Below are 18,100 nucleotides of genomic sequence, written 5' to 3' on the forward strand. Positions count from 1 at the left end.
TTATATCCTACTTAGAAAAATATGCATACATAATTATTCTCCTGGGGAGTACTTTGGCCCGCTTTCATAGCAACTCAGGATTTTAGGCCTGCCATGCCAGCTTTTTGGTGTCAGAGTCAATTCTGATGACACGAAAATATTTCTCGTTTCAAAAGATGCCATGAATGTATTTTTCAAAGGAAGCCAATCCACTGCATAGGTTTCTTAAAGCTAAAGAAAGTTCACATTTGCACTTGTTTAATTCTAGTGCACCAGCAGGAGAACTATTATTATTATTATTATTATTATTATTATTATTATTATTATTATTATTATTATTATTATTATTTATTAATTTTATTTGTATACTGCCCTTCTCCTGGAGGACTCAGGGCGGTGAACAGGGCAATACATATTAAAAAACAAGATACAAAAAATAAAAACGATTAAACAAATGCCCATGAATAAGTTAAAACACATTAAAAATAGATTAAAACAGATTAATACAATCCAACCCCATCCCATCAGGCCAGGCCAACTATGCACATTTCTGGGCTTCTGGTGTCCGGTGAAGGAGGAAACTGACCATCATTTTGTGGGAGAGGCATGAAATCCAGGGGCCTAGCTTAGTTTTCAGTTTGCAGCAACGAAGGCAGAATAATAAATGATGCTTTTATAGGCAGTGGCAATGCAAGGGTTAGCCAGGGCAATGATGTGGGATTCTGTTTTTAATGGTTGCTGAACCAGTTGCCTCTCTTTACTTTGCTACAATCCTGTGGACAAAAAATTGCTCATACTGGTAGTTGAACGAGGAGTGATATTTGTGCCCATAGCTTTACAGTTTGTCTTAGAACTTAAGGATAGCATTATTTTAATGTGAGGTCCTTGATGATGTTATCTTGGTTGGTAATGAAAGGTCTGCAAGAAAACCACCAAGCTTAGCGAGCACCAAGGACCCCACAGTTCGGCCCTGAGCTACAAATATTCTCTTATATGATTATTTTATTATGATGCCCTGCCAAAATGGAGAAGTTGCCTCCCGCTTTGTCATCTCGAGCTAAGAGCTCTACTCCAAATTGAAAGAAAGAAGGCTGAATGCCCTTATACACTCTACTGAAATCCTGAACAGACTAGAAGAGTGATCTCTCCCGCCCTAGGTTCTCAGATTGGGCTATATTGATCTCTGATCCCAAAGGTGCTTTTTCACAAAGCGAATGGACATCCTTCTTCTTTGAAGATGTTTCACTTCTCATTCAAGAAGCTTCTTCAGCTGACTGGATGGTGGGGAATGGAAGGACCCATCATCCAGTCAGAACTGAAGAAGCCTCTTGGATGAGAAGCAAAATGTCTGCAAAGAAAAACAAGAAAATCCAGTTGCCTCGTGAAAAAGCACCTTTGGGATAACTATGACCTGGATGACTGCGAAACTCCATAGATATTGAGCCCTGATGTAACGTTGTTACCCCCAAATGAAGAAATAACAAGTTCTGAAGATCTTCTATTGGAATGCCTGGGCCAAATAAAGAATATCTGAAATCAGTTGATTTATAATGCTTGTTTTGAAGACTTTCAAGGAATGTTTTAAAAAGTTGAACATTAAAGTTCTTTTGTGCTGAAGTTGTAAGAAATGAAAAGGCTCTTTAACATAAATTATTTGGTCCTCCCAGCCATAGCTTTGTTTTGCTTTCAAAGCATACCATTTATTAACAGAACTTCAGAAAGAAATGTAATAATTAAAGATGTAAATGTTTTATATTCATGTTTTATATTCCTAAAACATGAAATTTTATGATTTTATAAACAGCTTGGGCTCTCACAAGCTTGGGACTTATCAAAGAGGATAATCTTACATAATGGAATGGAAGTTACTCTACTGATATTAAGGAGAGGTTTAGAACATTTTAAAAAATGTTCGAAAAAGATGAAGCAATATATTTCCAATATAGACCCATATGAACAACAGAAGAATCTCTTACCAAAATAATTGCTTATGGAAAATAGAAGGAAACGTTCTTTTAATGTTAGAGAGCCTAGTGACATACTTCAGCTACTGATGTGGGAGAAAAAAGGTTTTCCAATATTCAGAGGAAAGAAATTCTAAAATTGTTTCCCAGTATAGGAATGGAAGTCACAGCCTCATTGGTTTTAAAACTGCCCCAGACAGATTTATGAGTTGTATTACTGGATGCTTTTAACTCTTGATGGTTCAGTTGTGACCTGTAATAGTCCTGCAACTTTTCCAATCCTCACTTTCTAAAGAATCTCAGAATTGTCCAAAGCAGGGATGAACAACAGGAACTCTCACAAAAGGTGACTTTTGCCAGACTAATTGACATTTCTCCTAGAAAGACTTGACTGATTGATTCCCTTTGGTCTACCTCTCCATATTAATATAAGCAAAGAGAGATGAAGTTATAGGGATTAGATTCATTATGATTCACAACACTGTACGTGCGTGTGACGTGTGTACATGAGTGCGTGAGTCGTATTATTTCAATGAAGCATTATTATAAAACCAGTAAATAAAGAAATGCTTTTTTTAGATGTGGCAAAGTCACTGTGTCATAACAGAGAAATGAAATACTCTGTTATTTATGGTATATCAAGTTGTGTAGAAAATATTGTAGGTGTTTTTTTTATAGGTATCTTTGGAAATAACTTGTCTTAGGCTGAATGGAAATCTAGCAGTGGTGCAGTAAAAGATCAAGCACACATGAAAGAGTTAGGAGTGGATGTGTGCATAAACACTGAACAGCATAATATACGGAGATATATTCCAGATCTAAAATGTCATCATTTTGCAATGTGAAATGCAATGTTCTGATTATCCTTAAGATCTTCCTCTAGGACAAAATGAAAAGTGAATCAAATCCATATGTACAGATGAGTTGAAAGGTAGAAACCGATCTTAAAAATACATTCAATAGTAATTCCTATCAGCAATGCTGTGCTTCTGATTTTTTTTCTGAGTTGCTCCTTAAAGAACTGAAGAGAATTTGCTACCTTTATGGTCTTACGACACTATCAAAATATCATGAGCCTTGGTGGAGCAGTGGGCTAATGCCTCCTTAAGTAACACCAGCTGCCTGCAATTAGTGCAGGTTCGCGTCCCACCAGGCTCAAGGTTGACTCAGCCTTCCGTCCTTCCGAGGTAGGTAAAATGAGGACCCAGATTGTTGGGGGCAATTAAGCTGACTTTGTAATAATGCCTCTTGGGGGGGGGGGCGGGCGAAAGCCCTAATAAGCAGGCATATACATAGAATGAAGGCTACTGCTATGCACATTGGTTTGTGCTTAAATTGTAAGCCGCCCTGAGTCTTCGGAGAAGGGCAGGATATAAATGGGATTAAAATAAAAAATAAATAAAATAAATCATGAAAAGAAGAATTATTAAACCATTTTTCCGGACCTCCCTTGAAGGTTTTTTTTGTTCTCCTCAAATCTAGTTGTCTTATTGTACCTGGCATATCAATAGATATTTACTCTCCTGAACTCGATCCTAGACCTTTTTCCACTTGACCTTTCAAGTCAGTAGTTTGGGGTTTCTTTTCTTGGCCTTGAGAGATGGAAACATTCCCTTCATGTTTACATAATGGTTCTGTCTGACCTGAGAATCCCTGATTCCCACTTGGCTAAATTAAGCCCTTGAACTCCCCGTTTCCCAAATTTCCCTTCTTATACTTGGCATGGTGCCATTTTGCTATATGAAGCATCGAGACTTTCAGCCGAACATTGGAAATAAAAGAATGATGGCTACCTGGTGAATAACTATCTGAGGTCAGAGAAAGCCACCATGAAATTCTTGAATTTTTTTTAAACTATACGCTTGAGGTTGAAATTCCTCACGCCTAAATGTAACATTTAAATCAGCTATTAGTAGGCCACAAAGAGAGACTTTTTAAATAGTAATAAGTTGAGTTGCATGAAATTTAAAGCACTTGGGCACATGGGAAGTTTGTACTGTATTGAGGGGCCCTTGGTGCTCTCTCAGCTTGGTTGTTTTCTTGCAGAAGTTTTATTACCCAAACTAGGTAACGTCATCAGTGTTACCTCGTTTGGGTAATGAAATGTCTGCAAGTAAACAACCAAGCTCAGAGGCCACTGAGCTCATTTCAGCCGTGAGCTACAAATATCCTTCTATTTTTGTACTGTACTATTCAACCAACTAAACCAAAATAAGACATGAACATTTAGGAGAAGTGCATTAAGTATAAATGAAAAAAACTGCTATGAGTAAAGACCCCCCCTATAGGTGACATTTCCATGAATTAACTATCCAGGCACAAAACTATACCATATTGATTGTGATTTAATTCTTCACAGACGGTATACGACCATAAATGCAATACCAAAATTGGGTAGTATTTTGAAACCCATAAGAAATACCTTAGCTCCAGGCAGATTTAAGTCTATTTCCCATTGTAATTCATACATCATATATCATTGTAATGTGCTGCTTGGATCCTCAAGTGTAATGATTTCAGCAGATGATGTTTTAAAACTTACGTTGGTTCTTCAGAAACCACCGTTCCCTCTTCCAACTCCTGAGCTTGCTTGTACCACGGCAATTTAGCTTCAATAGGAAGTTTTTCTAGAAGAAGAATGACAGGGAAATAGGAAACATGAAAAAATAATGTAACTTATCTAAAGAGGAATTACCTTGCTTTTATTCCATATTTGCTAAGTATCTGCCAATCCAATCATTAGTGCACCCAGACAATGCTTGCACAGTACAAAGCTTCCTGAAATGTTATTTCACACAATCTGACTAAATTTAATAAGATGAGATATGAATGAGCCTTCTGGCTATGCATACTGCCCTTTGCTCAGCTTCTATGGGAGAAAGAGGAAAGCGAGCACTTCTTCAATCAACTGTAGTGTCCTATTTCATCTAAATCAGAAAAGCATGGTTAATAATTTTAGAAAAGGTCAAGATGTTAAACCAACTTCAAAACATAGGCAAATTTTAGTTAATAGTTGATTTCCTGCTTCAAAAGATAGATTCTGTGCTTAATTCAAAACTGCTGGGATTGTGCAAAAGGAAAAACCTTGGAGGGTTGCCCGTGAGCCAAAATATATCTTCCTATCTTGCTTTATTCCATTTGGCACAGTTCTGTCAAAGAAGTGTGGAAGATGACGGGTTTTTTCCCCCTCTTTTCATATTCGTCCAATACATATGGAAACCTCCAGAATGGAGAAGATGATTATTATTAGTGATAGGAAGTACTGTACACAAGTATACTTTTCTTTGAAGCGTACAAAGTCATTCCAAGTTAGTAGTCCTACGCAGTTTAGCCCTGCTTGGCTGAAAATGAAAAAAAAAAAAGTGGCAACAATTTTTACAGTCTATAAAAAGGGTTCTGCTGTATTCCACTTTGATAGCTTATTATGACATAGAAGAAAATGCAGATGTGATGAATGATGGTTCAACGAACAGAAAACTTAAAATAGTTCAGCGATGCCCTTCTAGCCAGAGTTTATCCGTTCATCAGCATTGTGGATTCAAAGACCGAGCTGAATAGTTTTACTGTCATTTTTGAGATAAAGCAGCGCTGTTCTCTATCTTTCCTCTCCAAGATTGGTATCAGAGAAATGCATTAAAAGTATTTGATAAAATACTCAGTTGAAGAGCCAAATTATGTTCTCGTGGGAACATAAATCTGTATTAAACTATGGAGCTGCACTGGCCCTTGAAGGTCAAAAGAAAAAGGTATGAAAATCAACCCATAGCAAATTGATAGGCACACTCTAAATGAATATGAAATCATCCGGATTCAGGGCTAATGGCTTATTGTACTATTTGTAAAAGCCATATGAATACCATGCTATAAATATGTTATGATACACTTTTGTTTTCTCCTCTGATCTTACTAAATCATCTTTCATAGGATCTTCTTCTTTTAAACTATTCAATCAATAACTTTCCTAACAAGTTTGACTTAAGGATTAAATGTAGCTGCACTAATTTATTAGAGGACTCAGTAAACTCAATACAACACATTCAATTGACATTGAATAATCTATCTTTAGTATTAGAATTTGAAGTTTAGAGACCATGCAGAATGTGACATTCATCCAGAAATACTTCTGAACTTTCCTTCCTATCATATTGCCCCCCCACCCCCCCAAATCTGCCATGAAGGCTCTTTCAAGGTGAAATTAAATATATGATAGAAAACAGTCTGAAGCGAAAATCATCAACCTTAGAGTTGTTTAAAGGCATACTTCTCTTTGGTGCAGGATCAGGGTACTGGATTCAGTTGAAGGACACTAGACCCACACTTCACTGAACAAAATAAACTCAGACTACTCTGCTACATCATTTAAGCCTGCTTGTGCATGGAACAGGAACACAAGGAACTATAGTTTCCTAAATTCTTCTCTATGTAGAAGAACCTGGAGGATAGGTGTGAAGCAAATTGGTTTGGCCTGGATCTATAAAACAAGATTCCTATTGGGAAATAAAAGAGCAACATGCTTCCCATATGGCTTATGCTTCTCTTTTGAAGGAGAAAGGCAGAGTATTATAAGAGCATTTGTTAGCACAAACCCAGTTGGGAATGGAGATGGTGGAGTTAGAAAAGAGATGGGACTTTGGGTGAGGCAGAGAATTCTTACTTGATCAGACTACTCAACCTTTAAGGTCTGATTAGACACTTGAGTCAAAGCTTCTCTATCCTTGCTTTAGCGCTTGAATTGAATTGAACTGGATTGACTGAGCAAGCATGTAATAAATAAATATATAAATAAATTTACATATGTTATATCCTGGGCAAACCTGTTATAGAAATCTACATTCTCACTAATGGAAGCAGCCAATCCAGGCATTGTTGTTTATGAGCTCTCTTTCCCATCTTACCCAACACAGAAATTGAACATTAGAAAAGGGAAAAAAGGAGACTGTATACAATTCCAGACAAGAAACTGTCCAGTCTCTCTTCTTGAAAACCTCCAATGATGGAATACCCGAAACATCTGGAGGCAAGAAATTTCTCCTTAGTCCTAGGTTGGATCTCTCTTTAATGATCTTCCATCTATTACTTTTTGTCTTGCCCTCAGATGCTTTGGGGAATAGGTTGACCCCGTTCTTCCAGCCCCTCAAGTAATGGAAGACTTCTATCATATCACCCCTAGTCTTTCTCTTTGTTAGACAAGACATGTTAATTAGGGATGATTGGATGTGTAACTGAACAAACCTATCACATGTTCCCTATGGAAGCAGAGAGGTAGCCCTATAATCCTCCATGTTGTTTGGGGGGGAATAATCTTGATTTCCATTGCAGATAGATTGTCATGTGGCATGAAGAACACAAATAAACCAGTACTGACATTCTGTAGTGCTCTCTCTTGGGATCCCACTAAAAGATGTAGCTACTTTAGGTGTTGTAGAAAAATGCTACATTTGTACTCCCATGTGCTCCAAAGCATTTTTTGGAGACAGACTTTGAAGTGCTACACATCCTACTGCTTACCAGTCAGTTAGTGTCTATTAAAAACCTGAAAAAGACTGATCAAGCCGCTGTTGGGTACCTCTCTCAGCCTTAATAGAAAACAACTTTCTATTAGTTAAATAAAGCTAAATTGTTTGTTAATTAAAGGATGCAAGAAGCAATTTATTTCACTTCCCTCCCCATTGAATTAAAAAAAAGATGTCTTGTACAGACAATTTCCAACTTTGTTTTGTCATTTTTTAACACTTCATTTACTATTAAATTTATTTGCCACCCATCCTGTGGTTCATGGCAACTTTACTTACTTATAGATATTATTTGCATTCTGACTGCAAAGATGGATCCTGCTTTTTAAATAACCATAATCACAGCAACTGTAGTCTTCTTATTACACAGAATTATAATGAGGTATTTATGCTATCATTAATTCCTGAAAGGCATTTATGAGGAAAACCTATTTTTTTCTTTAGTAGCACTTGGCAAAAATTAACAATTCACTTGCAGAACATAATAATGGCTAATGGATCAATACTTTTCAGCCAAAGGTTGGTAAGTTAGTTCAGGAGAGAAGTGATTACTAGAGCCTGAATTCAATTTTAGGGATCTTATAAGTTAAACTCTTGATCAGTGGATCCATATCTGCTCAAGAGTGATTTGTCCCTAATTTTATTACCAAAATATATTAGCCCTCTTACTTGCTTTGTGGTAATAGCGTTTCTTTTCCTCTGTCTTTCTTCCATCCATAAAGATGCCATATTACAGACAAGTAGACCTTAGAGTGATTACATAGGCTTAGAGTTCCTGCCAGGAAATCTCTGTTTCTCAAAGCATGACAATCAGTATTGGCTCAATAAATGAAGCCTAAGGCATATAAGCTCTCAACTGCACAACCCAAAAGTGCAATCATCTTCACACTGGGGAAAAATGCACTTATTTTCAGTAACTGCTTGCCAGGATTAGGCTGCTGGTTAATTTACCTTTTGGCTTGTAGCACGGAGTAGGGACAATGCATTCCTCTTTGATGTGCGGTTTTGTTTTAGGACTGCAGCCACCGGTATGCATCCCTCGATGATCAATGCAGAGAACTACTCGATACCTCAAGCCCTGCCCACAGGTCACTGTGCACTGAAAGGAAAACCAGCGTCGATTAAATTCCATTAATGACCATGAATAAATTTGCCGCTAAATCCCTTAACTGGCCATGGGGAAGAGAAACAGAACCCGAAAGATATCGTCAACCATCCAAATGTTTGGTTTGCATTGGCTTTTGATACCAACTGCCAATCCCATTGTTGGCATTAATACTGTGGAAAATAATTATCATTCAATTGAAACAAAGAAAAAAAATTGCTTTTGAAAATAGCTTTCTATTGAGAAAGCATTTTTAGTGAAAATTATACGGGCAGTGGGTGGTGCTTGTGCATTTATTTGGTCACAAGATGACTATTAATTAGTCATGAATGTTTTTTCTTTTGATGAACCACATGTCTCCATTAGTTTGCAGTCCACCCAGCTTCCCAACTTCCAATTAAATCTGAAGGAAGACAGTCTGATGCAACTCTTCCGGCTGGCCTTTTTTTCAGATTGGGAAGTGTACTAGCCAAGGAGGTTTCAGACTGATGGAAAGATGTACGTAATGCATGACTGTTGTTCATTACCCCATCAATAAAGTAATTTTCAGAATATACCACCAAGAGAAATTCAAGAATTCTCTTTTGCCAAGGAGAAAGCCTCTCAGATACTACAAGGCAAATTTTTAGTGGAGATTTTCTTCTGATATATTGTTGTTGTTTGCTGGTGGTTCTCTTCCTCTTTCTCTTACTGATCAAACACTTCAGCATTTACATTTTTGGCCTACAGCCACCTAAAACTCTCTACCACATAGGCAAATCAGTGCATTATTTACTTATCTGTATCCTTCTGCAATCAAAATAAATTCTCAACAGTTTACATGACGCAGACAAAATTAAAACATTCGTGGTCAAAATCAAAATAACAATGAGAAGCAATTTTAAAAAAATTCCACCCCCCAAATGCAATTAATCAATAAAAAAATAAATAAAAAAGGTCAAACCTAACTAGAATGTTCTATGGAACAGTGCAATTTTCAGCATCTTTCTGAACTTAATCAAAAAGGGAGGCAGGCAGTCTGATCTCTGGGAGATTGTTCAGAAAGGTGCTGCTGCTACTGAAAAGCAATTCCTTTCATCTTAGCTCCCTTCACTTTCTGAAACTGAGGGTTTAGGACCTTAGAACTGACAATGAAGAAGGTGGGCAACTGTTACCTTTTAGGATTGACTATCAACAGTAAAGGAGTCAGCAATAAAAAATATATAAAAAAGACCAGTGGTTGGTAAGGCGGCAATGAAAGCCTTAGAAAAATATCCAGATACCCTGATGAGCCTATACCAGGGGTAGGCAACCTCGGCTCTTTTATGACTCATGGACTTCAACTCCCAGAATTCCTGAGCCAGCCATGCTGGCTCAGGAATTCTGGGAGTTGAAGTCCATGAGTTATAAAAGAGCCGAGATTGCCTACCCCTGGCCTGTACCTACAAAGATCAGAATTGTGTGGACAATGGTTGTCCATGCAACATTCCAGAGAAGCAAAAGCTGGTCTTTGAAGAAGCATGATAGAAAGAACATTTGATGCTTTTGAACTTTGGTACTGAAGAAGAGTCAAGAATATCATGGATGAAAACAAAACAAACGAATGAATCACAGAGTTCTCACAAATCGCCAGGATCAAATTATTATATTTTGGACACATTAGGAGAAAACCAACTCCCTTAAGAAGTCCATGATCCTGGGAAAGAAAGGAGAAGAGAAGAGATCAACCAGCAATGATGGTTGATGGAGCTGATTACCGCAACAATGGATACACCATTGGAAGACCTGAAAGACCAAACTGGGCAACAAAGATGATTAGGAGAGTGAAGGCTAAAACATACAATAGAAGGAACAGCTGCTGGAATTGGGTATATGTAGTTTAACGAAAGGGACGCGGTGGCTCAGTGGGTTAGGATGCTGAGCTTGTCGATCAAATGGTCGGCAGTCTGGCGGGTCAAATCCCAAGTGCCGCATAACAGAGTGAGCGCCTGTTACTCATCCCAGCTTCTGCCAACTTAGCAGTTCAAAAGCACGTAAAAAATGCAAGTATAAAAATAGGAACCACTATGGTGGGAAGGTAACAGCGTTCCATACGCCTTGGCATCTAGTCATGCCGGCCACATGACCATGGAGACGTCTCTTTGGCTTTGAAATGGAGATGAGCACCGGCCCCTAGAGTTGGAAACGACTAGCACGCATGTGCAGGGGAACCTTTACCTTTACCTTAGTTGAACGAAGAGAAGGGCGAGGGGCGACATGATAGCAGTATTCCAATATTTCAGGGGCTGCCGCAAAGAAGAGGGAGTCAAGCTATTCTCCAAAGTGCCCGAAGGCAGGACAAGAAGCAACGGATGGAAACTAATCAAGGAGAGAAGCAGCCTAGAACTAAGGAGAAACTTCCTGATAAGAAAATTAATCAGTGGAACAACCTGCCTCCAGAAGCTATGGATGCTCCAACACTGGAAGTTTTTAAGAAGAGATTGGACAGCCATTTGTCTGAAATGGTATAGGGTTTCCTACCTGAGCAGGGGGTTGGACAAGATGACCTCCAAGGTCCCTTCCACCACCATCATCATCATTAGGCCTGAGCATGTCTACAAACTTGCCCTGCATATCCTTTAATTAAACTAGCCTTTTTTCCCATTCCTGTACTTATATATGTATACTAATGCTGACAGATTTGTAAGTATTTTCATAATACAGACATTTCAATGACCTTATTTCGGCTACTTTATAAATATATACTTCAATAATGAAAAGAAGGTAATTACCGGAGACCATTCCTGAGCCAGCCACTTAGGACAATCAAAAATGTTGCAAGGCTGGACAATGGGCATCTTGGGAGTGTACATGCACTTCCACTCCTCCACAGAGCTGACCAATCCCTGGATGTCTTCCTCCACGCAAGAGATTGTGCGGCTTTGAATGCCTCCCCCACAGGAAGAAGAGCAGGCAGTCCACGGGGTGCTTTCCCACCTTCAAAACAACATACAGTTCAGAGGAAAGGCACCATATCTGGTCTGTGTAACCACAAGTACTTTAGTCTGTCGTGGCCCTGCCCTGTTACTTGCTTACATATCCAATGGTCCATCAGCCAATACTTGGCTTTGAAATGTCCAATTCTGATAAAAAAAGATTGAGTTTAAGAATGAGTTTGTAACATGACATAAACTAAGTAAGCTACTGTATTTTTCATGCTGTTAGTTGCGAAGTCGTGTCCAACCCATCGCGACCCCATGGACAATGTTCCTCCAGGCCGTCCTGTCCTTTACCATCTTCCTAACTTTCATAGGAAATTGGAATTCCCTTCAATAGCCGCACACTACTCTATATAATGCTAAAGAAACTTTGAAGCTCTTCTTCTTTATTACCTGTAGATTTTCCAAATACTGTAGTATGTATGTACAATATGCCTCTCTCTCTCTCTCTGTGTGTATGTGTATGTATGTCACTCATGCCCTAGTCCAGGGGTAGGCAACCTCGGCTCTTTTATGACTCATGGACTTCAACTCCCAGAATTCCTGAGCCATGCTGTCTCAGGAATTCTGGGAGTTGAGGTCCATGAGTCATAAAAGAGCCGAGGTTGCCTACCCCTGCCCTAGTCACTTCCAATCTTGACTATTGCAATGCTCTCTATATGGGGCTGCCCTTGAAAAGTATCAGGAAGCTCACATTGGTTCAAAATGCAGCGGCCCACATGGTCTTGAGCAGACCCAGATGTGCACAGATGTCATCTCTCCTGCAGGAGTTGCATTAGCTGCCAATCTGCTTCCAGGTACAATTCAAGGTGCCGGTTGTCACCTTTCATGAGCTACATGGCTTGGGACCAGGTTATCTGAAGGACCATCTTTTCCTAGTCATATCTACTGACCCACCAGAGCAGGGAGGCTGGGAATGTTGCAGGTCTCCTCTTGTAAGGACGTACATCTGTCGGGATTCAGAAGAAGGCCCTTCTCTGTGATGGCGCCCTCCTTTTGGAATATCATCCCTGCGGAGATTAGATTGGCCCTCACTTTTGACATTTGCGCAAGGCCCTGAAGACCTAGCTTTGCCAATGGGCCTAGGAACACAGAGCGGGATGGAGGGTATTCTTTATTGTTTGTATATTGGGTTTTTATTTTTGTACACCAGAGTCACTGAGAGTGAGTGGGCAGCCGTATAAATTTTCTTAAACAGAGGTAGTCTACAACTGAGCTCAAATTTTCTGTTGTTAAGTGAGACATTTGTTAAATGAATTTTGCCCCGTTTTACGACTTTTCTTGTCTCAGTTAGTAACCCGGTTGCTAAGTGAACTTGGCTTCCCCATTGACTTTGCTTATCAGAAGGTCTCAAAAGGTGATTACATGATCTCGGGACCCTGCAACCGTCATAAATATGAACCAGTTGCCAAGCATCTGAATTTGGATCGCATGATCATGGGGATGCTGGAAAGGTTGTAACTGTGAAAAACGGCCGTATGTCACTTTTTTCAGTGCCGTTGTAACTTTGAAAGGTCACTAAAAAAAAACTGCCGAGGACTACCAGCAAATAATTAAAATAGCTTTGGCAGGTTTCCCCAATCTAGTGTGCTTCAGATGAGTTCTGAAACTCCCAGAACTCAGAAAGGCACCATTCTAACACATCCAAAATGTATATTTGGCTAATTTTTGGACTCTTTAAAAAACTAGAATGATTTTAAAGCACTCAGTGATATTCTTCCTGATTCTTGGAATCAAATAATATTTATTCGTAAAAGAATTCAGAAGGAACAGGATCGTGTAAAAAACCAACAGTGAAACTTACCAAAGAGGGGAAAAACTGTTTATTTGCAATTACTTAAACTATATTCTGTGGGAGTTAATGGGACACTCCATTAAAAAGAATTGTTTCACCTATATTGGTGATTCAGCTGTTGAAGATTTGAAAGCATTTTAATGTATTTTGAACAATACAGTACATTATTAATTCTTTAGTGCAGTAATCAGAAATCATATGTTCTCTTTTCCCCCTAAGCATATACATTTATATGTGTACATGCGTACCAACACAAGATGGTTCAAGCAGGGATGCTACTACAGTTGGAAAGATGGTACAAGAGAAAAATTCCTGGCTTCTCTCTTAACCCCACTGCATATATAGGGGCCCACACCAGATACCTATAGGACAGAGCTCCAGTTATCATCAGGATCTGCCTAGAGGCATGGGTAGGCAACCTCGGCTCTTTTATGACTCATGGACTGACTCATGAATTCTGGGAGTTGAGGTCCACGAGTCATAAAAGAGACGAGGTTGCCTACCCCTGGGCCCTAGACACAATGCCACTTGACCTCTGCTTCTTTGGGGTTGAGACTGATGCAACCCATGAAATCCAAATAGGTATACTGTATCTTCATCCTACTCACTAGGTTTCAGTGATAAGACACCATCTCTATATTTCTGTGTACAATTAGATCAATGACCAAGAAGGTCTTTATTGATAGATCTGGTATTCAATAGCATCAGCCTGACACTAAGGTCTCAAACAACTGATTTATGTGAGTCATGAAATTTTGTTTTTGAATATTTTAAATGAAGATGATAATTCTGAAAAAGAGATAACTGTCAAAACTTCTTAATGTTATGAAAAATGTCCTTAAATACAATTTTTAATGACTGGACTACAAAGGCAACTAAGAAGATAAATCCAATGAAAATTCAAGTGTTCACTTAGTAAATTTATTAATGCTGCCACATAAGGAGGAAGACTATGAAATTTTATCTTAGTCTCATGTGAACTTTCCAGTGGAGGAAAAAAAACACCCTTGATTTTTGTGTCATGAACAATTATTCTGTATAAATACTTAGGACAAAAGAAAGTTGCCTTTTGCTTGAATTGTAAAGAAAAACAGAAAACAATGCAGAAAAAGCACCAGAATTAAGAACATGTGACTGGTGAATGACTGTCACTCTGTTAGCTTGCCAATAAAACACAAAAACATATTTTCTTATTGCTAAATAGAGCATTTGGTTTACATACCGAGGAAGAGGATGGTAGAGGTCATAGGGCATGATCTGCTTGTATCCATCACTGTTAGGAACAATAATGCCAACCCTCTGAGTAGAAGGTACACACAATAAAATAAACACTAAATGATTACATTATACAAAAACATAGCATTAGATAATTAACTCATTCTACTCGTTGCTACAATCTACAGACAAAATATAAGGAACCAGACACTATTTTGCAAAAGATCTCATGAATTGATATAGCCTAATTAATTAGTTCATATGAGCACCATAATAAACATGGAAATATCTAGCAACAAGCTTTCTAGAATTAAAATTATGAGAGGAAGAGAATTAATGCATTTTTTATGAGTAAGAACAGAGAACTGTAATTTCTCCATATAAAAAAGACAAGGAATTAAATCTACATGTATTAAATGGAGAAAACACTATATTAAAACTTAAATATAAAGTCAGAGTAAGAGAAAATGGGTGGGTATGGGGGAAGAATATTAAATCTTGCTCACCATTATTTACTGAAAAACAAAAATGCTCTCTACTGATTTCATAAAATTGTAATATAATAATTCCACATAAAACCTTAATGTTTAAAGATTCTTCTGTGCATTATTTTTGGTTGGGTTGCTTTGTTTGAATCTGAAAAATCTAACAACCATTATAATTTGGATCATATGATTTCCACATATTTTGTATCACCAAATGAGAATATTCATTATCAGTCTATACCCTGATGGCTCTCTTTAATAATTAAATATTCATCTAGAAAAATTATCATGGAAAAAGCAATGGCAAATAATAAAATCAACAACAAAAGACCAATATTGTTATAACATCAACCACGCAAAGCTGTATGAACAGAGGCTGTTTGTCAAGCTCAATTTGTTAAATGCTTCAGTTGGGTATTTTTACTAAACTGAAGGTTTTACTCCACACGAGAAACAAGCAATAAGATTCATCTTAACTAATCTTCCACTTGACTGCACTGAAGTCAAAATCCTAAAAGTACTGTAGTATGGAATTAGTCCTTTGACCAATTTTGGCCAAACGTTCCTTGTCAACTGTAGTCATTTAACTCATTACAATTTTCATTTTTATACCAAACAGAAAAACGTGAATAGTCCATGGCAGGGGTAGGCAACCTTGGCTCTTTTATGACTCGTGGACTTCAACTCCCAGAATTCCTAAGCCAGCTATGCTGGCTGTGGAATTCTGGGAGTTGAAGTCCACGAGTCATAAAAGAGCCAAAGTTGCCTACCCCTGGTCCATGGGATACCCCCCCACTTGTCAATAACATTCATTGGATATGTGATCTAGCAGAAGCATTTTGCTGTTACCGAGTAGCAATATTCTGTCTGGAACATGATACTCGATGTAATTTCATAAGCACCTATTTCTGAATTCCTCAGGAATAAATATAAAATGAGGCTGGTTATCTGTTACGTCTGTTGAAGCTTGACTATATACCGGTAACTGCATTTCTACATAGGTATTGAACATGTAACAGGTTAAATCTACAAAAAGTGCACCATTTATTCACTGTACCTACATGCTATACAATTGGATTACCTTATTGGCTATCTAATGTCCACTACTATGAGGACTGCTGCTGGTGAAGCAGGAATCGATGATTCACAGATCACACAGATATATTAATATAAAAAGGGAGTAGTTATCTCCAATTTTCAAGACTAGGAAAAGAATTATCAAAACTCCACTGTCTCAAAACAATAGGAGAAAAAGGCTAGGATTTAAACTCTGACACTGACATATATGTTCCCAGATCTTCTTTGCCCATCTGCCTGTGTGGTGTGATACAAACACAAATGTGTTTGTGTGTGTGTGTGCATATACACAACAGATTACTTCATTTTTATTTGCAATGATCAACTGATCTAAGCCATGTCAAGTCAGAGGAGCTTCTCCTGTTCTAAAGACTCAGAATTTATTGCTAAATAATCTGGTGAAGTCTGACAACACTTTAATTCCTACAAGAATCTAATGGCCAACTATTTGAAGTGAGTTAGCCTAAAATATCCTCTCTGAAAACCACTGCTTCCATAGAAATTTTACACCAAAAATTAAAATGTAAAAGTACTTATCTGGTCAACTGTTCATATTGCTAAGCTTTTGGCCGGTGGCAGAAAGAAAGAAACAAATAATAACTTAAAGCAGATTTCCCATTAAGACTGAATGGAACTTTATGCATATATAAAATGGCAAGTGGGATTTTGCCCACGTACAGAAGCATACACAAAAGTACATGAACAGATTTTGTCCATCAAATTCAAAGCTTGCTAAGTTGAGATCCAATAGATCAAAGGTTCACTATAGTATGAAACTATCCTCTAGCTACTAAAACACTCATCTCTTTAGATTTAGGTTGAGGTTACTACATGTTGTATGGTACCAAACCATACAGTGAGTATAATATCCCAGGTGTGATCCAAACTGAACAGTAAAGTTGGCATGACTTATTTCACGGAGGCCAATTTTGCTAATTCACGATGGCAATTCTTTTTTATTTTTCCCCATAGTGATAGTTCAATAATTGCAGGAACTTACCATGATTGGGAACTGTTCCTGTAATCATTGCTTATCTTCTTATGTTTATTGTGCCAGCCAAACATAGGCAACAGGTAAGCTGGCATCCCTCCGTGTACATTAATGAACCGAACTGCAACCAGTAAGAGGGTAGTATCTTCCAGTGCACCTAAGGTCAGAATATTAGTTTAGGGGGTTCACAATATTTACAACTCTGTCCCCCAACAGATGGAAAATGGCAGTGATTCAAGAAAGGCAGGGGCTGCTTCTGTCTCTTTTAAACATCAACCTTGCTCTTCCTAATAGAAAAGCTATCAGTTTCCCAACAGTAGGAACTGTGGTGTCTCTGTGTATGTCTCTCTGAGTGTCTCTCTCTCTCTCTCTGTCTGTGAATATCTGAACGTTATTCCCTCCTGAGAAAGCTTGCATAGTTCTGATAAATGAAAAATATAGAAAATGTGTTTTTTATTATTATTTCCTGTTCACAAATGCCATAGTTGAGGGGTAAGCACTTTAACTTCCTAAATTATTGAGAACATGTAAAATTGCTTTAAACAGAGAAACAGGAAAGAGAATATATATATATATATATATATATATATATATATATATATATATATATATATATATATATATATATATATATATATATATATATATATATATATATATATTTGTTTTCTGAGGTTTTCGCGGGTGTTCGTATGTGGATCTTTGGTTATTCGGGTTTTTTCCCCGCGTAGAACTAAAGGTGTAGGGGCGACGTTTCGACGGAATCCCATCCGTCATCATCAGGCTGGAGGCTTCCAGAAGGAAGCAGAAGCCTCCAGCCTGATGATGACGGATGGGATTCCGTCGAAACGTCGCCCCTACACCTTTAGTTCTACGCGGGAAAAAACCCGAATAACCAAAGATCCATATATATATATATATATATATAGCATATTTTCTCTCTCTCTCTCCTATATACAAAGCAGAAAAGATAAAAATCTATTTTGATGAGTTAGACTGTGCAGAGAACAACAACTTTA

General features: G+C 38.0%; 1 protein-coding gene across 1 annotated transcript in view; it reads right to left on the minus strand.

Annotated features, from left to right (window-relative positions):
- ADAMTSL1 (ADAMTS like 1) overlaps nucleotides 1-18,100 on the minus strand; it is a gene marked incomplete at its 5' end in the record, with an annotated part of 243,354 nt that overhangs the window by 87,080 nt on the left and 138,174 nt on the right. Inside the window, 4 exons of the mRNA XM_083354613.1 lie at nucleotides 4,486-4,570; nucleotides 8,408-8,555; nucleotides 11,312-11,516; nucleotides 14,536-14,586. Coding sequence (XP_083210739.1) covers nucleotides 4,486-4,570; nucleotides 8,408-8,555; nucleotides 11,312-11,516; nucleotides 14,536-14,586 — 489 coding nt within the window. The remainder of the gene's footprint in view (nucleotides 1-4,485; nucleotides 4,571-8,407; nucleotides 8,556-11,311; nucleotides 11,517-14,535; nucleotides 14,587-18,100) is intronic.

This window comes from Vipera ursinii (genome assembly GCF_947247035.1).
Source record: "Vipera ursinii genome assembly, chromosome: 2".
Taxonomy (NCBI): domain Eukaryota; kingdom Metazoa; phylum Chordata; class Lepidosauria; order Squamata; family Viperidae; genus Vipera; species Vipera ursinii.